Here is a 24,685-nt window from a genome sequence, read left to right on the forward strand (position 1 = left end):
GAATAAAATAAGCTTCAGACCTCCGCAGCACCATCACCCATTCAAAATTCAGTTGTACACAGTGGGTAAGAAGGGAAAGGCCCAAGCATACTAGAGTAAAAAAAGTTTATATATTTAGAAATGCCAAATAAATACCAGAGGTCACCCAATACCCTCTCCCAGCCAGGGCTGTCTCCCCCAGCCTTAAGTTTCTAGGGTCTGGAACACCTTGATCCCAAGCTGCAGCCCAAGAGCAGCTGTCAGTCTGGGCTACCAGGGACCCGTGTGAGGAGCAGCTGCCCAGCCAAGATTCACTTCCTCTGTGTAAGGGGCTCCCACAGCCACAGGCCTGTGTCCCTGTATAGGGCCCCGGGGGAGCCCGACTCAGGGAGAAAAGGTGGTCATCTCGAGTGAGACTCGCCGCCACAGCTCCTTGGTCTGTTTGCTGCGCTTGAGGTTCTGCAGTATGTCGTTGAACTGCATCATGCCCATGGGTGTCAGGCAGAAGGCGCTGCGGGCACTGCAGATGGCATTCACAAAGTCGTCGTAGTCTGCAGGGGTCAGGTGAATCAGGCGGTGGTGGATGTACTAGAGAAGGATGTGCAGAGGGTGAGCTGCTAAGTACAAAACCACCTCCCTCTGCCCTGGCATGCTGCACCCATCTGTTCTGTGCCTGCCCGGGAGGTGTTTCACCCTGGTCCACACTTCCTGGGTTGTCACCTGCATGTATGCCTGCTGGCAGCGCTGCACCAGTTGGTGGAAGGCCGGGGCGCGCAGGTGGTTGTGGGCATGAGCTGGGCTCAGCCGCTGCAGCGTCTCCATGACGATCTCCTGCAGCACAAACGGGCTCAGCACCCCCTTGGCTGCCCCCACACAGAACTGGTGCACGTAGTTCACTCCTGGGGGGCAGGGGGAGGGGCATGAGATGGAGGTGGCCACCTCTGCCCTAGGGACCCAACTTTACTCTCTCAGCTCTGGCCTCCACCCCAAAAGCTGAGGTAACCCTCCAAAACGCCTCCTCCCCATGCATGCACACATACCCGACCAAGGCCTCAACTCTGAGCAAGAGCTACGAAGGAGGTCTGGGATTAGAAGATGTGGATGGGGGGGATGGACAATGGTCCCGGGGAGGCAGGTGTTACCCAGCTTTGCTGCCAGTCCCAGCAACCATTTGACATCATCAGTGTAGGGGGGAGAACGGGAGAAGTTGTTGGGGTGATCATTGGGTGCCCGACGACCCAGCATCTCCAGTGCCAGCATTCCTGGGGGAGAAGGATTGGCAGGTAACAAGATGCATCCCCTTTACTCTCTAGCCCAAGCCTGCACCTGACCCCCACAATAAACAAATGAAGAGCTCTGGGGAGGAGGGGGGCACAGAAAGGGACCTCCTCTCACCAACTCGGTAGGCAGCGTGCAGGTGGTGTAGGCTATGAGGGTTGACAGGCTGGCTGTGGGTTTCTTCCTCTGGTGGTGGGAAACCCCCGCTCACCAGAGGGCTAGGCTGTGTGGTCAGGGCAGGCAGTGAGGTACCCTGAATGGCTGGAAATGTGGATGCTGGGTGAACACTGCTCACTGGAGGGAGGAGAGCCATGTGAGGAATTTTAAAGTCCAAGGAAGAGCACAGAGGATCCCCTCACCTCCCCTGCCCAGTTTACCTCCCCTCCATTCACCTGTTCCCTGCCCCCACAACTCACAGGCCACACTGGTGGGCAGTGGAAGCCCTGGCTCTGTGTGGTAGGGATGTACTGTGATGGGTGCCATAGAAGGGACGGGGAAAGACACAGCAGTGGCAGCAAGTGAGGGGGGAGTCACTGAGTAAGGGTACTGAGCCCCCAGGAATGCAGGATGCACACCCTAGAGGCAGGAGGAAAAATGAAGGAAGATATGTCGTATCAGAGTATCTGTCTCCTATCACCCTACAACTGGGTATCCCTGTGTTTCTTTCATTGGGTTGGGTCCTCAGATTCCCACACCTCCCCAGCACTCGTGGACACCTCTCTTCTCCCAGAGTCCCACTCCAAACCCCCACCCCATAAACTCCCAGTTTCTCCCACATGCCCAATCCCCCCACCACCCACACTGGTCTCACCTGTGGGTATGCAGAGCTGGGCACAGGGAAGACAGCAGGCCGGGGCATATGAGGCATAGGGTGAGCTGGGTGGGTGAGGTACTGAGGGCTGCAGGGTAGGTGGGGCTGTAGAGCAGTGTAGGGGTGTAGGCCAGGGGAATGACCATGCCCCAGTGCTGGACTCGGATATAAACCGGAACCCACTGAGATGACTGGCACCACTGTGGCTGCTGCTGTCACTGCTGCCGCCGCCGCCACTGTAACTGGCTCGGCTCCTGGGCCCCCTCTCCCCTCAGACAGTCCCCGTCCAGCCTCCCCAGCTGCTCTGATCCCACTGGCACTACAGCTTGTAGCCCCTTCACGGGATGTTGAAGAGCCACCTGCTGTTTGCTCATACAGCCAGAACCACTGATGAGCAACCTCAAATAACACTTCGGGGTATACACCCCCACCCTTCGCAGCCTCTTCCACAGCCATGCAGGCTTTCTCCAACATCAGGTTATCCTGGAATGCAAGGGTACAAGGGTTAAAGGAGAAGGCTTTTACTCTGGACTGGTTTTAGGTGACATTCCAGCGTTCCCTTACAGTCCCCAGGCCAGGACAGATGTTCAGAGTCACTATCACAGCGGTGAGTGCTTCATAAAGATACTGATCTTGCTGACTTACAGTAAAAGCCAAGACCCAGGTGATAGCTCCAACTTCAAGTCCCATAATCTCCCAGAGGTCTTCCCTAAATACTATCCTGGTGATCATCTTGATCACTCAACTCTAAATCCCTGCTTCCTCACCTGTAAAATAGAAATCCTAATCTCAGTCATAAAGGAACTAACAGATGTGAAAGCATGTTAATATGTCAAGTGTCACCATAAGAAAAAAAATGGATAGTTTATAATAAACTCCAGGGTGTGCAATCAAGAGCTGGACCCCTTGTTTTCCCCATGTTCAACCTCACTGCCCAGATGTCCCAGATTCCCTTTGAAAGTACCTGCTCCTTGCACTGTACCAGTGCCCGCTGGATCTCATTCGGGTTCAATGCATGGGCGTGAGGCAGGCAGCTTAGGGCTAGTTCTGCTGCTGCCCTCACCATATTGGAGTCCCGTGCCCGTGATGCTCTGTCAGCTAGGGAAGCAACCTCAGGGGGCGTCAGGTGCCCATCCCAGCATTCTACCAGTATAGTCAGGGCTGCACTGCCAATCTCCATTGCTTGGCCTTTTGAAAAGGAAGAGAAAAGCAGAGTAGGGTTAGCATGAGTTGAGCTGTCTGGGGAGTGGGGATGGTCTCTCTCCTATCAGATAAGTAATCACAAAGGTAGAAGTTATTCATCAACTAATCCCACCACCCACTCACCCCCAAATTAAGGCATTTGTTTACCTGTAATCCAGGAAACATGGGAAGAATAGGTACGTGAGAGCCAGTTGGGAGAAACAAAGTTGTGCAGGCCAAGGGCATAAAGCCCAATCTCAAAGGCGCAAAGGTGCAGGTTGCGGTGAGGACCCTGGTGGCCCCCTGAGGAAGAAGGGTGTGTGAAAATGGAAGTGCTGCTGTTGCCCCCTGCCTTGATCAGCACGGTCTTCGCCAGCTCGAAGTAGAAGTGTGCAGCCGCCTCTGATGGCTGATTGGGTACATGGGGAGCATGACTCTCAGGACGGCGGCCCTTGTACCTGAAAGGGCACGGGGGTAGGGATCAGGATTGGGGTTTCTCTGAAATGGCCGTCCAGGTCAGTTGGGAAAAAACGTAAAGTAAGTGGTGACATTGGGGAGTAACAGATTACACTACGGATGTGGCTGTTGTGGGTGGGTCAGTTTAGAGATGGTGATTACTTCCTCCCACTGACCTGCCAACTTCAACTGTTTTCACTCGGGCCCCTCCACTGGCACTGGCCCGGCGACTTCCACTGGAGGATGAGGAGCCTAGGGAGTCTGAGGAAGAGCTGCTAATGCTGTCGCTGTCTTGTCCTCGACCCCACGAGGTGGGGGCCCAGCCCCCTCGAAGTGGCCTCCGGCTTAAGGTGGGGGAACTATCCGATGTAGTTTCAGGGGCACTGCTGTCAATGCTGGCCATACCTAATCCCCCAAGACAAGTCAGTCTCAGAAGTCAGAAGTTTCACAAGTCAGAGTCCAAACCTTCAGGAATGTCATGTCACCCAGGGGCTGTCATACCTGTGTGCTTCTTCTTTGGCCGCCCAGGGGAGCCCCAACCCCTTCCATTATAGCCTCCACGACTGCCCAGTGCCAGGCGGCTAGGGACCTTCCCTTCTGGCCTTGGGGTCAAAGCTGCCTCAGAAGGCAGAGCTTCACAAGGGGAATGTGGGGAAGTCTCTGGATGGAGAAAATAGGACATTGGGATATTGAAGTGAGCCCATGAAAGAATAGCATGTTTTCATATCACTTAACCCCCCTCCCTCCAATGCCCCGCCTCACCAGGTACATTCTCTGAGAAGCCCTCAGTGGGGCCTGGCCCAGCCCCTGCCACACTTCCTGGCTGAGTGGGCCCTGCAGAGCCTGAAGTCAGTGGCTGCAGGGCCCCTGCAGCAGATGGAGCCCCATGCTTTGAAGGAGACCTCTGGCTGGCTGTGGCTGGACGGCTGGATGAATAGAACGAACTCAGTGTCTGTGGCTTGTGAGTCTGGCTTTCACGGTCCAAGAGTTTGTCTAAGATCTGGAGGACAAAAGCAGTGGTCGGATGCTCTTTATCTTCTGAATTATATTACCTTCATTTCTCCTTGAAACAGCTTAACAATACCTTCTTAGAAAGCATTCTCCAGAACCTCCTGGAAGATGAAACTGGTTTACATATTTGGTATATATTCTCCAACACCACAGGACTGAATATACTGATAATCAGTTTATATTAAATGAATGAATGACTTTATGCCTTCTGTTTCTCTTCTTCCACTACCTGCGTAAGTGCTCCTATAAGAACCACTGGTCTTGGGCTGGCAAAATAGTTCACTTGGATAGTGCTCTGCTTTGCGTTTTGTACTACACTGAAAGGAGAAGCTTGGGGCCAAACTTGGTTAAGCGTACACATTACAGTGTGCAAGGAACTGGGTGGTGAAGCAGGGCTGCAGGTGTCCATGTCTCTCCCTCTCTGTTACCCCCTTCCCTCTCAATTTCTGGCTGTCTCTATCCAATAAATAAAGATAATTTAAAAAAGAAATGCTTTAAGCTATTTAAATATAATAATAAGAAGATTCAGTGCTATGGATTCTTTTTTTTAATATTTATGTATTCCCTTTTGTTGCCCTTGTTTTAGTGTTGTAGTTATTATTACTGTTGTTATTGATGTTGTTACTGTTTGATAGGACAGAAAGAAATTGAGAGGAGGGGAAGACAGAGGGGGAGAGAAAGATAAGACACTTGCAGACCAGCTTCACCACTTGTGAAGCAACTCCCCTGCAGATGGGGAGCCAGGGGGCTTGAACCAGGATCCTTAACGCTGGTCCTTGTGCTTTGCGCCACCTGCGCTTAACCCGCTGCGCTACCACCCAAGTCCCAGTGCTTCCCACTCCCCACCTCTACCTTAAAAAAAAAAGTCGGGGGTCGGGCGGTGGCGCAGTGGGTTAAGCGCATGTGGCGCAAAGCACAGGGACCGGCGTAAGGATCCCGGTTCGAGACCCCAGCTCCCCACCTGCAGGGGAGTCGCTTCACAGGCGGTGAAGCAGGTCTGCAGGTGTCTATCTTGCTCTCCCCTTCTCTGTCTTCCCCTCCTCTCTCCATTTCTCTCTGTCCTATCCAACAACGAAGTGCGTCAACAAGGACAATAATAATAACCACAACGAAGCTACAAGGGCAACAAAAGGGGGAAAAAAAAAAAATGGCCTCCAGGAGCGGTGGATTCATGGTGCAGGCACCGAGCCCAGCAATAACCCTGGAGGAAAAAAAAAAAAAAAAAAAAAAGTCAGCCCAGAGCAATGAAGCCATGAGATGAAACCTTATATTTACTTATTTAGTTTATTATTAGTAGTAGTTTTTATTTTATATTATATTATTTTATTTTACCTCCAGGGGCTTGGAGCCTGCACTACAAATCCACTGCTCCTAGAGGCTATTTTTCCCATTTTGTTGCCCTTGTTGTTGTGCTTGTTGTAGTTGTTATTGTTATCATAGCTGCTGTTGTTGTTGGATAGGACAGAGAGAAATGGAGAGAGGAGGGGAAGACCGAGAGGAGGAGGGAAATACAGACACCTGCAGACCTGCTTCACCGCTTGCGAAGCGACCTCCTGCAGGTGGGGAGCCAGGGGCTGGAACCCAGATCCTTACGCTGGCCCTGGGACTTTGCACCACATGCACTTAACCCGCTGCGCTACCGCCAACTCCTAGTAGTTTTTGGTTTTTTTTTTACCAGAGTACTGCTCAGCACTAGCTTCTGGTGGTGTGGGAGATTCAATCTGGGACTTTGAAGCCTCAGGCATGAGACTCTCCTTGCATAACCATTATGCTGGGTCCTCCACCCCCTTTTTTTTTAAGTTTATTTTTTTTTTATTATCTTCATTTATTTATTGGATAGAGACAGCTAGAAATTGAGAGGAAGAGGGGAGACAGAGAGGGAGAGACACACCTGCAGACCTGCTTTACCACTCGCAAAGCCTTCCCCCTGCAGGTGGGGACCAGGGGTTAAACCCGGGTCCTTGTGCACTGTAACAAGTGCACTCAACCACATGTGCCACCACCCAGCCCCTATTTTTATTTTATTTTATCTTTTTGCCTCCAGGGTTATCACTGGGGCTCAGTGCCTGCACTATGAATCCACTGCTCCTGGGGGCCATTTTTTTCCCCTTTGTTGCTTACTGTTGTTGTTGGATAGGACACAGAGAAATTGAGAGAGAAGGGGAAGACAGAGAGGGGAGAGAAAGATAGACATCTGCAGACCTGCTTCACCACCTGTGAAGCCACCCCCCCCCATGCAGGTGGGGAGCCGGGGGCTCAAACCAAGATTCTTATGCTGGTGCTTGCACTTTGTGCCATGTGCACTCAACCTGCTGTGCTACTGCCCAGCCCACCCCATCTTCTATTCTTTATGAGCAGGAAGAGTGTGAGTGAGTGTGTGTGTGTGTGTGTGTGTGTGTAATGTCTCACACATATACTCTACCACTGAACTACCTCCCCAACCCAATTTATTGTTCACAGATTTCTTCCTTTTTTTCCAATGGGAAGTTTCAGAATTCCTTTCTCCGCCGATATTTATTTACTTATTATTATTAATTTATTTAGTATTGTTATTATTTATTAATTATCTTTTTTTTTTTTAACCAGAGCACTGCTCAGCTCTGGTTTATGGTGGTATGAAGGATTGAACTAGGAACTTTGGAGCCTCAGGCATGAGAGTCTCTCTGCATAACCATTATGTTATCTATCTCCTATTGAAAGATTTCTTTTGTCATTGTCACCCTGCACCCTCCCCTCCCACTGCAGACCAGGTTTTTCAAATCAAAAAAGAGACAGAGAGAGGCAAAGTTATCATAGCATAGAAGCTTCCCTCAGTGTACTGGAGGGTGGGCTTGAACTTGAGTCATGAACATGGCAATCAGCACCCTCCCAACTGAGTTATCTTGCCCTTACCAAATTCTTTCATGAAAAAGAGAGACAGGCCAGATCACTTTTCCACGCCCGTATATCCAGTGCTAGGTATCAAATCTAGGTTCCCTACACATGCAAGTCCTGTGCTGTACTCACCGTACCACTTTTCCAGCTGCGTTGACCCACTGTTTTATTTTATAAAAGTGAGTGAGAAAATGAACACAAAGTATGGCCCCACCAACCATGGAATTCTACTCATTTTGTCTTTATTTATCTCATAAGATGCCAAGGAAAAACCCTGGACCCCACATATGCAAGGCAGGCACTTTACCACTGAGCCACCTCCCTGTCCCAAGGAGAACATTATCTTACTTATTGTACTAGAACCCCTGATAAATGTGGTGTAGTTTGTTCTCAAAACCCCAGTACCTCAGTCTCTTACTTTTTTGAGCTTGGCCTGGTCATCCTTGTAAGTGATCATTAATGCCAATGCCAGGTCACCCTTCTCCCGACGTGTACCTTCACAAAGAAGGGGATGCTCTGCTTCACTCACTGTCGTCTTCATGCCTGTTAAGAGGAGAGTGTTCATGGGTACTAAGCATGTCCAGAACTCCCAAGAGTAAAGGTAAAAGACCAGGGCTTCCCAGCCACCAGCATGTGAGATAAGGACATCTCTTGATCCAACCTACATTTCCTACAGAAGGTCCTAATTGCCAGTAACATCCAGTCTAAGCTTTGATCTGCTTTTCAAGATCTCCATAGCCTGATCCACACTACCATCCCAGCATCCCCCATCACTCTAAGGGAAACTGGGCATTTCACTCACGAAGACTTGACTGTTTTATTCCCCTCCTATGAACTCAGCTGATCGTTTAACCCACAGTCCACATACTACTCCCTCCTTGAGGCCTCCCCCCTAATTTTTGGATTTGTTTTGCTTTGCTGTCTTTATAATGCCCAACAGCCATAACAGACATTTTTGTCCTAGATTCTTGACTCCTACATGTCATTCTAGCTTTGCCATTAGAGTTTATTTGAAGAAGTCCTATGTCTCAGACCCTTCGAAAGGTCAAGCCTAACTCACAGAAATTCAAGAAACTGACAGACTCACCCAAGGCAGCAACTGCTGCTTCAAATCCTAGTTCTTCATCCCCAGGCATCTCATTGTTCCAGTTGCGATTTGGAGGCCGGGAACCCGTAGGAGAAACCACTAGATGGAAGTTGAGTTAAGTCAGGCAGACAGAAGTATGAAAAAGAGTGAAAGGGACAGACCTCAAGACCCTTATCACCCTAGACTCTCCCATGCAAATACCTATTATACCCTAAATGAGATTCAGAGCCTTGTGGTTTTGGGTTTTTCTTTGGCTCCCACTACTTGGCTCCACTAATCGAGTCAGGCACTGTACCTGGAGCACACAGAACATCAAAGATGAAACTGGCCAGCATGAGGGGTAACACAGGCCGATAGTCACACAGTGTCCCCTCACGAAGCTCTTCTGCCCGGCACCGCATGGTACTCATCTCACTAGGACCTCGAGGAATCTTCTTGAGCAGGGCAGCCACCTCAGATTCCTGGTATGCCAGCTTCACCTGGAGGCACAGGAAGGAGCTCAGATCTTTAATAGTCTCAGTGAAACTCCAGGTACAAGGCTATGAGGAGACTGTAGTGCAAGGTTTAGATAGAACCACTGAGGTCCAAATTAATTCAGTGGTAGATCACATGCTTTGTATGTATAAGGCCTTGAATTTGATCCCTGGTGACCTATCCCCCTCAAAAAACAACAACAAAAAAAAAAACCTTCTGACCTCTAGGGCCTTAGTAGAAGCTGGGGGCCTCTGCAGCTCCAGGGCAAACATGCCAACTCGGAAGGCCAGGTTGTGGTGCTCTGGGCGTTCACTTAGCACTGTCAACAGGAAGGCTGCCTTGGTTAAGGTGTTGGTAGCCACCCAGGTCTGACGGCTTGTGGATACCTTGTTCTTCTTGCCCTAGAGAGAGAATAACAGGGAAGCAAGCAGATGAGTCTGACTTATCTTGGTGAGGAGAGAAGGAGATTCTCACTTGGGGTGGGGCATAGGAGAAGGTGAGGGCTAAGTGGGAAAGGGTGAGGCAGGGGGTCTCTCTCACCTTGGCAGGGGGCGGCTCTACCTTGAGGTCGGGTGGGTTGGCTAGCAGGTCCTGGGCGAGTTCCACGGTGAGGCGGGAGGCCTCACTACTATAGCCATGTGCATGAAGGGCCTCAGCACAGGCAAATAACACCTGAAGAGAGGACATGAGACCACACAGACTGAAGTCCCAACTTCCAGGGGCAGAATACGAAACACACTCCTATAGTAAACATCGTATAAGCACTCAATATGCATTAGGTCCTAGGTATACCACAGAAACTCAGTCCGGCTAGAAAAACTAGGCATAAAGGTGGGAGTAGATAGTATAATGGCTATGCAAAGAAACTCTAATGCCCAAGGTTCCAAAGTCCCAGTTTCAATCCCCCATACCCTCATAAGGCAGAGTTGAGCAGTGTTCTGGTAGAAAGAAAGGGGGGGGAAGGGGGGGAGGAAGGAAGGAAGGAAACAAAACCAAAGTAAAGTCAGTACTAAGTATAGAAAAGAGCGGGGGGCAGGTCGTGGTGCACCTGGTTGAGCGCAGGTGTTACAATGCACAAAAGCTCGGGTTCAAGCCCCAGGTCCCCATCTGGAAGGGAAAAGCTTCACAAGTGGTGTCTGTCTCCTTCCCTCTATCCCCCCCTTCAATTTCTGGCTGTCTCTATCCAATAAGTAAATAAATCTTTTTTAAAAAGGGGGAGGAGTTGGGCAGTAGTGCAGCGGGTTAAGCACAGGTGGCATAAAGCACAAGGACCAGCATTAAGGATCCCGGTTCGAGCCCTTGTCTCCCCACCTGCAGGGGAGTCACTTCACAAGCGGTGAAGCAGGTCTGCAAGTGTCTTTCTCTCCCCCTGTCTTCCCCTCCTCTCTCCATTTCTCTCTGTCCTATCCAACAACAGTGACATCAATAACAACAACAATAATAACTACAACAATAAAACAAGGGCAATAAAAGGGAATAAATAAAATAAATAATTTAAAAAAACAGTATTAAAAAAAGGAAGGAAGGAAGGAAGGGGAAAAGAGCATGTAGGTAGGATACCTCAAGATATGAGGCTACAAATGATATCTCTTCGGTCAGAGGGTCAGTCTCAGGAAGACTTTTTAGAGGAAATGGCCTCATAATCTCTAAAACCTGAAGTGGACTAGTAGCTAACCAGTAAGGTGAAGGAATAGCATTCCAAGCAGAAAAGCCAATCTGTGTCCAAGTGTGAACACAGGAGACAAAAGGATTGGCTCAACTGATTGCTGTATAAGAAATAAACAAGTGGGGGAGTCGTTGGGCAGTAGCACAGCGGGTTGAGCGCAGGTGGCGCAAAGCACAAGGACCCGCCTAAGGATCCGGGTTCCACACCCGGCTCTCCACCTGCAGGGGAGTCGCTTCACAGGCGGTGAAGCAGGTCTGCAGGTGTCTATCTTTCTCTCCCCGTCTTCCCCTCCTCTCTCCATTTCTCTGTCCTATCCAACAATGACGACATTAATAACAACACAACAACAATAAAACAAAGGCAACAAAAGGGAATAAATATTATAAATAAATAAATAAATAAATAAATAAACAAGTGGACTGGGGAGACAGCATAATAATTCTGCAAAAGACTTTCATGCCTGGGGGCTGGGCGGTAGCGCAGTGGGTTAAGTGCACATGGCACAAAGTGCAAGGACCGGCTTAAGTATCTAGGTTCGAGCTCCTGGCTCCCCACCTGCAGAGGGGTTGCTTCACAGGCAGTGAAGCAGGTCTGCAGTTGTCTATATCCTCCTTTGTCTTCCCCTCCTCTCTTCATTTCTCTCTGTCTTACCCAACAACAACAACAGCTATAACAATAACAACCACAACAAGGGCAACAAAATGGGAAAAATGGCCTCCAGGAGCAGTGGATTCGTAGTGTTGGCACCAAGCCCCAGTGATCACCATGGAGGCAAAAAAAAAAAAAAAAAAAGACTTTCGTGCCTGAGGGTCCATGGTCCCAGGTTCAATCCCTAGCACCACCATAAGCCAGAGCTGAGCAGTGCTGTTCTCTATGTATCTCTGCCTCTGACTGTCTCTTTCTCTCTCAAATGAAAATAAAAATGGGGGGAATACAAAAGAAAGGGGGGGCCAGGCTGTGGTGCACCTAGGTAAGTACATTACAGTGTGCAAGGACCCAGGTTCCAGCCCCTGTCCCCACCTGCAGGGGGAGCTTCATGAGCGGTGAAGCACGGCTGCTGGTGTCTCTCTCTCCCTCCCTCCCCCTCTGCTCTCAATTTTTCTCTGTCTTTATCCAATAAATAAATAAAAATATATTTTTTAAAAAATGAAGAAAGAAAGAGAGAAATAAACTAGCTAAATGACACTGGAAAAGCAGGCAAAGATCAAGCCAAGTAGAGCCTGTGGGTCATGCCAAGAACCTTCAATTTTGTCCCAAAGGCATTAAGTAATCACTGAAGAGTTTTAAGCAGCAAAGTGGCACAGACATTTCAGAAAATCAATATAGCAACAGTGAAGAGAATAGACTGCAGGCAGAGAGACTAATTAGGAGACTGTTATAGGAGTCTGTCATGCTACAGGGTTGATAATGCCAACTAGAGCCAAATGGCCCTTCTCCTTGCAGTGGCTAAGCAACATGCTCAGAGTTCTGCAAAGTCTCACCTCCATACGGCTCTCCTGTTCCAGCGGCTTCAAGCCAGCAAATAGGTCATGCTCCTCTCCAGCCCCTCCCTCAGCCTTCTCTTCCTCGCCCCCAGCTCCATCCTGGGCATTCAGATAATAAGCCTGATAGTCATCATCTTCCTCTCCAACCGCAGGGGCCACCTCTTTTGTTTTGGGAAGCCCACTGCCACTTTCATCTGTGGAAGGGAGGTCATCCCGGGTATGGACCTCCCCAGGAAGTAGGCCAGGGGGACCTGCAGAGACTGTGGGAGGTTCAGGCCCTTCTGAGAAGTACACACCACCATCTTCTTCATAAGTATCTGGGGGTTCAGGGAGAAAGGTAGAAGGGCCACGGGAGCCACCAGGAGGAGGGCAAGGTGGTGGGCTCTCAGGGAATCTGCCAAAGGTGCTAGCTTCTGCACCCAGGGCTAGGCTGCTGTCGTCCAGGCTCAGTTCGGCCAGATCTGGCTCCAAGGAACTGTCCTCACTGCTCAGTCGTCGTTTGCTCCCGCTTCCTGCTGAGCCTTTGCCCCCACTGCCAGCCCCACCAAGTACCTTGGTTTTACCCCCACCTGGGCCCATCTTATGGAAAGCTTTATCTCCCCCCTCAGCTGAGAGGCGCCGGGAACCCCGTTGTGATGAGGGAAGCCCCTCACCCAACCCCTTGCGCTTGCCACCTGGCTCCTTGGGCCGCACAGCTGGCTCAGAAGGAAGAGGTCGGGACCGCTCCCGGGATTCCTCAAGGCCCCCAGATCGAGAGGCACCTGGTCGAGGAGGGAGGGCTCGGGCCCAGCACAGTGCCAGCTTCCGGTCAGTGCCACTGTAGGTGACACCAGGAAGTGGATAGGCTTCTTCCCAGTTGAAGTAGCAAGCCTCCACTGCAGGTCTGAAACCAGGGAAGAGTCGCTCCAGAGTCTTCTTATGCTGTCCCCGCTTCACATTCTCAATCACCTTCAGCTGCCACTGGCGTAGTTGTGTACACAGTTCCTTGCGGCTATAGGAACAAAGTGTGGGAGGCTACTGAGGAGTTACCCTCAACAAACAAGTGAGAAGGAAACACTTCCTGAACAGCCCCATAGACATCACTCCAGTACTCAAAGGTTGTACAAAGGTGGTTCTATTTAGGAGAAGAAAGGAAGAAAGTCTGCTAGAAAAGGAGTCATAAATCCCTGGAAACCTACTCCCCTGAGCACCCCCCATTTCCCTAGAACTGAAAGAATCCACATGTGCAAAAGGAGGTAAGGGCCGCATCTGTATGAGCTGGCTTAGTCTCTGTGCTGTGGTGAACTTAGGGAGAGAGACTCACCGCTGGGGGCTGAGTGCAGGGTCCAGTACAGCCAGTCTCCACAGTGTGACCATCTCATCACACATGCTGGCACATGCATGGGCTGCCACCTCTGACTGTCCATTGCTACGGCCTGTGTGTCCACTGGCACTGCTGTGGGAAGCTGAGGTGCGCACACTGTACCACCAACCTGTTATCTGGAAACAAGGAGGTCTCTGAGATATACCTAATAGCTTGAAGGAAAGGAGATAGCCCTTCCCAGTGTCCCTGTCAACAAGAGGGGAAGGGAATGAGGCTAAGGGATAGAATGAACCGCTGCGAGGCTGTCCAATTCTGGGGAATTACCTGTTCATAGGTGAGGCACTGGTCTGTAAGGATTTCCAACAAGGGGGCTGCATTGCTGTCTCTTCGCTTGAACATCTCCCGCACAATGCTAAGCAGGTTCCAGACACCTTCTGGCTCACGGCCCCTCAGGGGACGCAGCAGACAAGCCCATTCAGCAGCAGCTGGGGGTTCCGTGGAAGACAGATACATGGAATTCACGTCACTGTAAAAATAAGAATGGAAAATGACTAGCAGGTGAAAATTTAACAGGCTCTAACATAAAAGAGGACCTAACTGGGTAGTGGGGAGAGAGCATAATGGTTATACAAAAAGACCGTCATGGGTGGGGGTGATAACATAATGAATGGCTCTGCAAAGAGACTCTCATGCCGGGAGTCAGGCAGCAGTGCAGCATTAATTAAGCGCACGTGGCGTGAAGCACAAGGCCCTGCATAAAGATCCCAATTTGAGCCCCAGGCTCCCCACCTGCAGGGGTTCGCTTCACAGACGGTGAAAGATAGACGGTGTCTATCTTTCTCTCCCCCTGTCTTTCCATCCTCTCTCCATTTCTCTCTGTCCTATCTAACAATAACGACATCAATAACAACAACAATAACTACAACAACAATAAAAAAACAAGGGCAACAAAAGGGAAAATAATTAAATGAATTTTTTAAAAAAAGAGACTCTCATGCCTAAGGCTCCAAAGTCCCAGGTTCAATCCCCAGCACCATCGTAAGCCATAGCTGAGCAGTGCTCTGGTTAAAAAAAAAAAAAAGCAAATAAAATAACAAAAGGTAGAGGGGTTTTCTAACATATACATACATACATACAGATAGATATAAAGGGGGAAGAGAGAGACAGTGAGCACCTGAAAAAGAAAAAAAACTATTTCACCTACCTTTTGTTGTTGTTTTTCATTATCTTTATTTATTGGTAGAGACAGCCAGAAATTGAGAGGGAGAGATAGGGAGAGAGACAGCAAGACACCTGCAGCCCTGCTTCGCCGCTTGCAAATGCTATCAGTAGGAACCACAGGCTTAAACCTGGGTCTTTGTGCACTGTCACATGTACAGTCAACCAAGTGTGTCATCTTCCAGCCCTGCTTCGCCACTTGCAAATGCTATCAGTAGGAACCACAGGCTTAAACCTGGGTCCTTGTGCACTGTCACATGTGCAGTCAACCAAGTGTGTCATCTTCCAGCCCTGCTTCGCCACTTGCAAATGCTATCAGTAGGAACCACAGGCTTAAACCTGGGTCCTTGTGCACTGTCACATGTGCAGTCAACCAAGTGTGTCATCTTCCAGCCCTGCTTCGCCACTTGCAAATGCTATCAGTAGGAACCACAGGCTTAAACCTGGGTCCTTGTGCACTGTCACATGTGCAGTCAACCAAGTGTGTCATCTTCCAGCCCTGCTTCGCCACTTGCAAATGCTATCAGTAGGAACCACAGGCTTAAACCTGGGTCCTTGTGCACTGTCACATGTGCAGTCAACCAAGTGTGTCATCTTCCAGCCCTGCTTCGCCACTTGCAAATGCTATCAGTAGGAACCACAGGCTTAAACCTGGGTCCTTGTGCACTGTCACATGTGCAGTCAACCAAGTGTGTCATCTTCCAGCCCTGCTTCGCCACTTGCAAATGCTATCAGTAGGAACCACAGGCTTAAACCTGGGTCCTTGTGCACTGTCACATGTGCAGTCAACCAAGTGTGTCATCTTCCAGCCCTGCTTCACCACTTTGCATGGTGCTTCCATATGGCCAGGGCCTTAAATTCTCAGAGAAAAGTATATGCCATATTAAGTGAGTTATCTCCTGACCCCCACGACAAAATTTTTTTTTCTTTAATCTTTTTATTTATTGGATAGAGACAGACAGAAATTGAGAGGGAAGGGGGAAAACAGGGAGAGAGACAGACAACTGCAGCACACTTCACCACTTGCAAAGCTTTCCCTCTGCAGGTGGGGACTGGGGGCTTGAACCTGGGTCCTTGCGCATTGCAACATGTGTGCTCAACCAGGTGCGCCACCACCTGGCCCTGTAAAAATTCTTATTTTATTTATTTTAATATGAGAGAAAGAGAGAGAAATAGCAGAGCACTACTCAGCTCTGGCTTATAGATGGGCTGGGGGTTGAACCTGGGGCCTCAAGAGTCTCAGACACGACAGAGTCATTTTGTATAACCATTATACTGTGTCCCCACCCCTCCTTTAAAAACTTTTTTATTATCTTTATTTATTGGGTAGAGACAGCCAGAAATCGAGAGGGTGGGGAGAGATAGGAAGAGAGAAAGAGAGATACCAGCAGCACTGCTTCACCACTTGCAAAACTTTCCCTCTGCATGTGGGGACCAAGAGCTCGAACCCAGGTCCTTGTGCATCGTTAACATGTACACTCAACCAGCTGTGCCACCACTCAGCCCCCTAAAAATTCTTAATCTCTCTCTGCCTCGGTTTCTGTTCTCTCAAAGGAAGGAAAATAATAGGTAGGAAGAGATGTGGTTTACCTGAAGACAACAGGGGAAGGGCCACAGAACTTGTGCAGTGTCTTCTTGATATTGTCAGTCAGTGTTGATTCATCCAAATACCAAGTACTCTGGTCGGAGGCTGAGGGTCCTGCTGTGGGGTCTTAGGTAGGGGTGATTGACAGTTAGTAAACTAGAGACAGGGGCTTGAATGCTCATGACAACAACTAGCCTTGAGTAAGTGGCACTCTGCACTACCAGTTTTCTCCCTTCTACAGCCATTATCTTCATTACTGTGGTTGAACTCTGTATTCCTATTGGATAAGACAGAGAGAGACTGAGAAGGAAGGAACACTCAAAGAGACGGGCGCCTGCAGCACTACTTCGCGACTCATGAAGCTCCCCTGCATGTGGGGACTGGGGGCTTGAACCTAGATCCTTGCACATGCTAACATACCCAGCCATCATCATTATTTGCAAAGGCAAGGCCTTATACATACACAATTTCATCACCGAGTTGCTTTTTCATTAAACAGAGACAGGCAGAGAGAAAATGAGTACTGCCAAAACTAGAACCTGAGATGTATGCACAGCCAAGGGACACACTACCTGACAAACTATCTCTCTGGAGTCTTATTGCCCTCCTCCTCTTTATTGTATCTATTAATAAGAGATGAAGGAGAGAGAGAAGGCACCAAGGCATCACTCTGGTATATGTGCTGTGCTGCCAGGGATTGAACTCAGAACTTCATGCCCAATGCTTTACCCACTACATCGCCTTCTGGACCACCGTTCTTTCTCAACATAGTCACCTGGTGCTCCACACACTGTATTGATGGCTGTTGACTGGGAGGAGAGAAGTTCATCCAGGAGACGCTGGGCTGTGGGAAGAATCTGAGGAGGGAAGGGGATAAAGATGTGGGTGGCTTGCACCAAAGTAAAAGACTCTGGGGTAGCTGGGTAGGGAGAAAATAGATCCAAGGATGACAGAGGACCTAGTGGGGGTTGTATTGTTATATGGAAAACTGGGGAATGTTATGCATGTACAAACTATTGTATTTACTGTTGAATGTAAAACATTAATTCTCCAATAAAGAAATTTTAAAAAAAAGATGTAGTGGGGGGGGTCAGGCGGTAGCACAGCAGGTTAAGCACACATGGCACGAAGCACAAGGACCGGCATAAGGATCCCGGTTCGAGCCCCCGGCTCCCCACTTGCAGCGGAGTCACTTCACAGGCGGTGAAGCAGGTCTGCAGGTGTCTCTCTTTCTCTCCCTCTCTCTGTCTTCCCCTCCTCTCTCCATTTCTCTCTGTCCTATCCAACAACAATGACATCAATAACAACAACAATAATAACTACGGTGATAAAACAGCAAGGGCAACAAAAGGGAATAAATAAATATTAAAAAATTTTTAATTTAAAAAAAATGTAGGTGATACAAGGAGGCCTGGGTCTAGAAGGAGGTTGTTATTTAGCCCTGGAACAAGTTGGAGTAGCCAACTTCACTCACCTGCTGAGGGAGTTCACTGATGAGGTACTGAGCAAACTTTTGTAGCTGGTCCCTCTGTAGCCGAGACAAGGATTCTGAGACTGGGGCTCGAAGGCAGACTGCTGAAGCCTGAAAGGGACAAAGAGAAATGACATGATGTGAGAAGTGGGCTGCTACTGCTGAAGCTGGGAATAGAGAGACAGAGTTAGGGAGGCAAAAGGGCTCACATTGTGAACAGGCATGCAGCAGAGAGGGGGAGGGTGGAGTGTAGGATAGGGCCAGGATAAATTGGGAGGGCCTCACGTTGTGGATGCGGAAGAGACAGAGTGCCACGACGTGGGTGCACCATTTGGCCCCATCCCCACAGGTGCAGCTGCAGGAAGTGACCCGGCAGCGATCAAACATCACAGCCACGTTGTAGGCCCCTTGAGGGGGGACCATCTGAGGTGGCACCACTGTAGCACTCAGGTGGAACCCTGGGGAGAAACATGAGTATAGTCAGGGAGAGCCACCAACACACAGGTCTCTGCCCTGGAAACTGGACCAGTAGTTATTCAGACAACCTAACCTACTCTAGCTTCTTGCTGTAGGTCCTGATTTCCTAACACTGGGGATGAGAAGAAAAGAGAATGCCAGTGGAGATGATGGGGTCCTCACCTATTTGCAGTGGATCTTTCACAGCTCTCATGCGGAATAGCTGGTCCCCTCGCTGAAACTCATCTGCACTGCCATTAGCCAGGCAGGAATATAACCTGTGTATAAAGAACAGGAGAGAGTTTCAAGTCAGCAAATAACCTTCTATAGACCATGTGGGAGGCCACAATGCTCTGGATATGTCCCCCTTCTGTCACTCCCTCTTAGGGTGAATCCCAGCACTTCCCCTTTTCTTTCATCTTACCACACCCCCAAATACAACATCTCCTTTGTTCTATGGGAAGCCCAGCAGACAGTGTAGAATATCAGGACCTGGCCCCTACCATCAGTCCTTTAGCCTTACCGAATATCTTCTTCATTCTCAGGAAAGCTCCAAAAAGCAATTCGGAGCTGCAGCTGCTCAGGAACTGGTGGGTAAACTTTTTCCACCACTTCAAATGGAATATGAAATGCCACCTGCTTTGCGGACAGTTCCACCAGTGGGATCACCAATCCATCTTTGGAAACAAAGGTTGAGGGAACAGGAATGAAAAGGGTCATGATTATTTAGCACCAGTGTCAATTCCACATCTGAAACTCCACCTTCACTATAAAAGGAAGACTTGAGTGAAGAAACAAAGAGAAACTCATGTCAGGATACAAAAACCCTTATAGGGGGAGAGAAGCTAAACAATTTCCAGCTCACTGTCTGCTGTCTAAGGTGTAGAACAGAAGATACCAGAAATAGGCCCCCAAACTCCTAGCAAAACAGATGTTTCAAGATCCAGCAAGCAACACCTCTCACATAGCATGGCATCTAATTTCCTTTATACCCAGAACTTTATATTCAATTACACTGTTAATATCTCTCCTCTGATAGTCTCTTTCTTTTGATTGTTCTTTTTTTTTTTTCCTCCAAGGTTATCGATGGGGCTTGGTGCCTGCACCACAAATCTACTGCTCCTGGAGGCCATTTTTTCCCCATTCTGTTGCCCTTGTTACCCTTGTTGTCATTTATTGTTACTGTTGCCACTGATGATATTGTTGTTGGGTAGGACAGAGAGAAATCAAAAGAGATGGGGAGACAGAGAGGGGGAGAGAAAGATAGACACCTGCAGACCTGCTTCACCACCTGTGAAGCGACCCCCTCTGAAGGTGGGGAGCCAGAGGGGCTCAAACCGGGATCTGGTCCTTGCGCTTCACACTATGTGCTTAACCCGCTGTGCTACCTTCTGACTATTCTTTTACTGTCCCTTTTTCTCTAGGTGACTCCAGGTCCTCACCTAAAAAGAGAGAAAAAGGCTACAGGACCAGAAGAGCTAAGAGAGGGACCTCCAGAAGCAAGAAGGCTGCAATTCTTTAGGCACATCTGAACTCTGGTTTCCCACAGTTGGAGGGGTGGTGGTGTGGGGGAGAATAGGCTATCCCTAGCTGCTGATCCTGATCCTGGAATCACCTGGAGTAGAATGCACTTACTATCCAAGGTTTCTGAATTAAAAAAAAAAAAGCAGTAAAATACAGATTATATAACTCATCAAATTGCTAGTCAATCAAGGTAGAAGATTACAGCAGCTGGGTGGAGCACTGGACTTTCATGCCTGAGGTTTACAGTTGGATCCCCTGTACTGCATGTATCAGTGTGGTGCCCTGGCTTGCCTGTCTCTCTCTGTATCTGTCTATCTGCTTCTCTCTCTTCCTTGCCTCAAGTGAAATTTTTCTCACATGTAATAAATAAACCTTTAAAAAAGATAAGTTGCAAAAAGTATGGAGTTGAGAGAAAACCTTTTATTTAAAAAGTTAACTTCCTTACAATTGAGCAACCAAGGGTAGCTCAGGAAAAGTGATGAGCGTAAGGGGCAAATTACTTGCTTTCCTAGATTATAACCTATTCAGATAGATACCATGTTGAAAACGTTCACCTCCATGACTTCCCTTAAAGATTCAAGGCTACCCTCATCACCTACAAGTAAGGAATAAACAGAGGGGGCCAGGTGGTGGTGCACCTGGTTGAGCACACATGGCGCAGTGTACAAGGACCCGGGTTCAAGCCCCTGGCCCCACCTGCAGGGGTGGGAAGCTTTGCGAGTGGTGAAGCAGGACTGCAGGTGTCTATCTCTCTCTCCCTCTTGGATTTCTGGCTGTCTCTATGCAATAAATAATTTTTAAAAATTAAAAAAAAAAAGAAAAGAAATAAACAGAAACAATAGAAGACCCACAGTGAAACTGCCTGTGATCTATGTGTGTATGTGCGTACACACACACACACACACACACACACGCACGCACGCACGCACGCACGCGCGCGCGCCATGCAGTCTCTCTTCAAAGTTAAGTACTACTCCTAACACAGATAGATGCAACTTTCTGTTCCAAACAGGAACAGGGCAGTTTGGGAAACAAGACTTTTGGAATGATCCAAAAAGAATCACAAATTAAACTCTCAATTGCTGGGGGGAAAAAATTAAATTTCCACTGAGATGCAAGACAAAAACTGGGCTCTGAGGAAGGCAGGGACAAGATACAGTGAGGACTGAGCTTATGGAGCTTCTCTCTCATCCATCACTCTCCTCTCCGCAGCTTTAGGAAAAGCAAAAGTTTTCACAGTACTAACCACAACTCACTGAAAGGCCCAGTGCTGGGGGGGAGGGGACGACTCAAAGTAAAAAAACTGAGAGGATAAACATACTCCAGAGTGACCAGGGAGGTGACACAAATAGTGCTGGACTTGCAAGTATGACATCCTGAGATTTATCCTCAGCACCACATAGACCAGTGTGACATTTTTACCCTCTAATTCATAATGAATCTTAAAAATTCAAAGTTTCATTAAAAAAAAAAAAAAAAAAAAGAACCTAAGGGTATTTTAAGGCGTTTTAAAAAATCAATTATTTGTATTTGACAGGGCAGAGAAATGAGGGGAGGGGACAGAGAGGCTGCTGCACTGCTTCACGCCCCTGCAGGTGGGGACCAGGAGCTTGAACCCGGGCCCTTGTACATGGTAACACGTGCACTTATCCAGGTGTGCCATCACCTGGCCCCTAGTAAAGGCACTTCAGAAACAATTCTTCCCATGCTCTTCCCCCAAGCCCCAGGTGATGGAAGAACTCTTAAGGTTCCAATCCACTGGTCTCAGTCTTGGCTTGTGCCAAGTGTTCAATATGAGCAGGCGCCAAGCCTCTAATCTAAACCCGTGTGATTTTGAAGCCTCTCGCAGGCCGGTTCATCTCCACTTTCCACGGTGTGGAATCGTTCTGGGGACAGCTGGAAATCAGAGATCATCTGTAGGGCGATAAACCTCACGAATGGGCACTTCACAACCCACCGCTTCCTCCCTACAGGTTCTTCTGGTTACTTTCGGGCTTGCCCGAGGCTAAACTCCGTAAGTTTTCCCAAGTCAGAGAGGCGATTCTTCTCCCTTACCCCACCTCAGAGGCGAATGAACGACAAAGACGTACTTTCTTTCTCTAACGCTACCAGCCATCGCCCCCAAACACACTCGCACACGTACTCGCTCGCGCGCTCGCCAGAGGCAGCCGGGCCCCGGGAGACCGGAAAGGCGAGTCCTCGAGTCCGCTCTCAGCTTGGGACAGCTCCCAGCCCCGGACAGCTCCCCGGCGGGGACAGCTCTCCGCCACCGTCGGAACAAGGCCTGCCCGCTGCCCGCTGCCCGCTGCCCGCTGCCCCGCTCGCCCTCACCTCGCATTCGGGCGCCGCCGCTGCCACCCCCGCCACCGCCGCCAGTGGGGGAATTGGGCCCCGCTGACTGTTTGCGCCATCCCCGCCAGTTCTGGCAGAGGCTCTCGGCCTCCGAGATGAAGGAACAGAGCGAGTCCTCTTCGAAGCGATCCGAATCTTCGAATGAGAAGCGCTCCCCGTCCTCCCACTCCGCGAACATCAGCTCCATGGGGTCCGCAGCCAGCCCCGGGGCCTGTACCACCGGCCGGGGGCTGAGGGGCGGCCCGGGACCAGAGGAGCGAGCCGGGGGTGGGGGTGGCCGGGGCACTCGGGGCTGTCGTGCTGGCCTAGGATCTTGGATCTAAGGGATACGTGACCCGGCCTCACCCAACTGCGAGGTGCGAACGGGGATGGCGGCCAGACTCCGAGACTCTGGGCCCGGACGAAGCACTAGGCAGCCGGGGCCTCCAGGCGGCAGCGGCGCCGCCTCCCCCATCAGCTGATCTGAACTTCCGGCCGCGCCGGCCGCGGCCACTTCCGTCCTCGCGGGCTAGCGAAGTCGACGGGTCGTGGGTGGATACACGTTTGTTTGCTTAATTGCCACATTTCCTGCTTTTTATTTAGAGTCCATTCTCAGGCTCCATAAGAAGACGACCCTAGAGCTATATGAAACCTCTAAATAAAATAGTGATATCTCGGCGTCCATGATGTCCCCAAGGCATAAACAGCCACTAAGCATGCCGGGAGCCGTAGGCTGTCAGGCAACACAGAAAACATTGGGTAGAGTTATTGTCCTAACTCCGGATAGGCGCTGCAGCTGCATCACTTTCTGGGACTTGTAGTTCAGAATCCTGCATTCCAAAGGATAAATGGCATTGTAGAAGCAATTAGGAAAAGCTTTTGGTTTCAGGAAATGCCCGTACTGTCTCAGTGGGGGTCCTTGAATAAGGGTGTGTGTGGAGGGGAGAGGGGGAGATAGTCTTTAGAAGCCTGGTGAAATTATAATGCTTATAAATGCACGAAGTAAAATATTCACAAACTACAGCCTGAGGGATAGTGCTGTAGATAAAGCATTTGACTCTCAAGCCTGGGTCCTGAGATCAGTTCTAGGTATTGCATGTGCCAGAGTGATGCTCTGATTTGCTGTCACATAAATAAAATAAGGGTGTCAAGTGATGGCACACCTGGAAAGAATCTGGTTCAAGTCCCTACTATCCATCTGCAGGGAGGAAGTTCAGGAGCAGAGCTGTATGTATCTCTCTCTCTCTCTTCCTCTCTGTCTCCCACCCCCCTTTCAATTTCTCTTTGTCCTATCAAAATAATTTAATTGAATTTTTAAAAAATAAAAAGGGGGTTGGGTAGATAACATAATGGTTGTACAAACAGACTCTCATGCCTGAGGCTCCAAAGTCCCAGGTTCAGTCCCCCACACCACCATAAGCCAGGGATGAGCGGTGCTCTGGTGAGTAAATAAATAGGAAAAAATAATCTCCAGGAGCCACGTGGTGGATTTATCATGCAGGTACCCGGCCCAGGGATAGCCCTGATGGTTAAATAAATAAACCTACTGTATAGGGATTTTACAACTGTTGTGGGCTTGCATATGTTAGACAGCTTCTTAACTCAGTCTCTTTATCTGTGAAATGGAAATAGAAACCAATTGAAACAGACGTGAGAGTGGTGGCAAATAAATATTTTTTTAAACTTGCAAACTGAAGCCGCCTCACTGATGGCATAGTGATAGAGCTTTTGCTGTCCAAGTATGAGATGACATTCCCATCTCTGGCCAGAGTATAAGCCAGAGTGGTGCTCTGGCCTATCTCATGAAATAGATAATAATTTATAATGTTTGACTTTTATTTATTCATTTATTGGGTAGAGACCCAGGTTCAAGCCACTGGTCCCCACCTGCAGGGGGAAAGCTTCACAAGTATTGACACAAGGCTGCAGGTGTCTCTTAATCTCTTTCCCTTTTTTTTTTTTTGCCTCCAGGGTTATTGCTGGGCTCAGTGCCTGCACCATGAATCCACTGCTCCTGGAGGCCATTTTTCCCCCTTTTGTTGCCCTTGTGGTTATTATTGTTATTGTTGATGCCGTTGTTGGATAGGACAAAGAGAAATGGAGAGAGGAAGGGAAGACAGAGAGAGGGAGAGAAAGACAGACACCGGCAGACCTGCTTCATTGCCTATGAAGTGACTCCCCTGCAGGTGGGGAGCCGGGGGCTCAAACCGGGATCCTTAAGCCGGTCCTTGCACTTGGCGTGGGCCACGTGTGTTTAACCCGCTGTGCTACTGTACGACCCCCCTCTTTCCCTTTCTATCCCCCGCTTCCCTCTCAATTTCTCTGTCTCTATCCAATAATAATAACTGAATAGTGGTACAGGAGGTGGTGCAGTGGATAAAGCATTGGACTCTCAAGCATGAGGTCCTGAGTTCAATCCCCAGCATCGCATGTACCAGAGTGATGTCTGGTTCTCTCTCTCCTCTAATCTTTCTCACAAATAAATAAAATCTTTA

General features: G+C 49.2%; 1 protein-coding gene across 5 annotated transcripts; it reads right to left on the minus strand.

The window, feature by feature from the left end:
- Nucleotides 1–91: 91 nt before the first annotated feature.
- ZSWIM8 (zinc finger SWIM-type containing 8) lies at nucleotides 92–22,684 on the minus strand. 5 transcript variants are annotated; one of them, XM_007520331.3, is made up of 26 exons: nucleotides 22,191–22,684; nucleotides 18,859–19,012; nucleotides 18,519–18,613; nucleotides 18,165–18,337; nucleotides 17,883–17,990; nucleotides 17,184–17,265; nucleotides 16,414–16,534; nucleotides 13,930–14,131; nucleotides 13,606–13,781; nucleotides 12,300–13,293; nucleotides 9,693–9,824; nucleotides 9,374–9,553; nucleotides 8,974–9,157; nucleotides 8,679–8,777; nucleotides 8,010–8,134; nucleotides 4,469–4,706; nucleotides 4,208–4,366; nucleotides 3,883–4,111; nucleotides 3,419–3,708; nucleotides 3,033–3,256; nucleotides 2,069–2,551; nucleotides 1,674–1,833; nucleotides 1,375–1,551; nucleotides 1,122–1,241; nucleotides 700–810; nucleotides 92–567 (listed from the first exon to the last, which is right to left on the minus strand). In XM_007520331.3, exons 1-26 carry the CDS (start codon nucleotides 22,396–22,398, stop codon nucleotides 107–109), a joined length of 5,685 nt encoding a protein of 1,894 aa, XP_007520393.1. In that variant the 5' UTR covers nucleotides 22,399–22,684; the 3' UTR covers nucleotides 92–106. The 5 variants fall into 5 exon arrangements, with proteins under 5 accessions (XP_007520393.1, XP_016042444.1, XP_007520394.1 ...); XM_016186958.2 differs by having other exon boundaries at nucleotides 700–878; nucleotides 22,191–22,680; XM_007520332.3 differs by having other exon boundaries at nucleotides 700–878; nucleotides 1,650–1,833; nucleotides 22,191–22,680.
- Between the last annotated feature and the right edge of the window lie 2,001 nt (nucleotides 22,685–24,685).

Source organism: Erinaceus europaeus, chromosome 1, assembly GCF_950295315.1.
Source record: "Erinaceus europaeus chromosome 1, mEriEur2.1, whole genome shotgun sequence".
Taxonomy (NCBI): Eukaryota; Metazoa; Chordata; class Mammalia; order Eulipotyphla; family Erinaceidae; genus Erinaceus; species Erinaceus europaeus.

Coding starts and splice junctions, on each gene's coding strand:
- ZSWIM8 (XM_007520331.3), bottom strand. CDS start 22,398: ATGGAGCTGATGTTCGCGGAGTGGGAGGACGGGGAGCGCTTCTCATTC. Junction 18,338..18,518: donor GAAAGATCCACTGCAAATAG/GTGAGGACCCCA, acceptor GTTTCTCCCCAG/GGTTCCACCTGAGTGCTACA. Junction 8,135..8,678: donor AGCAGCAGTTGCTGCCTTGG/GTGAGTCTGTCA, acceptor TCCTCTTAACAG/GCATGAAGACGACAGTGAGT.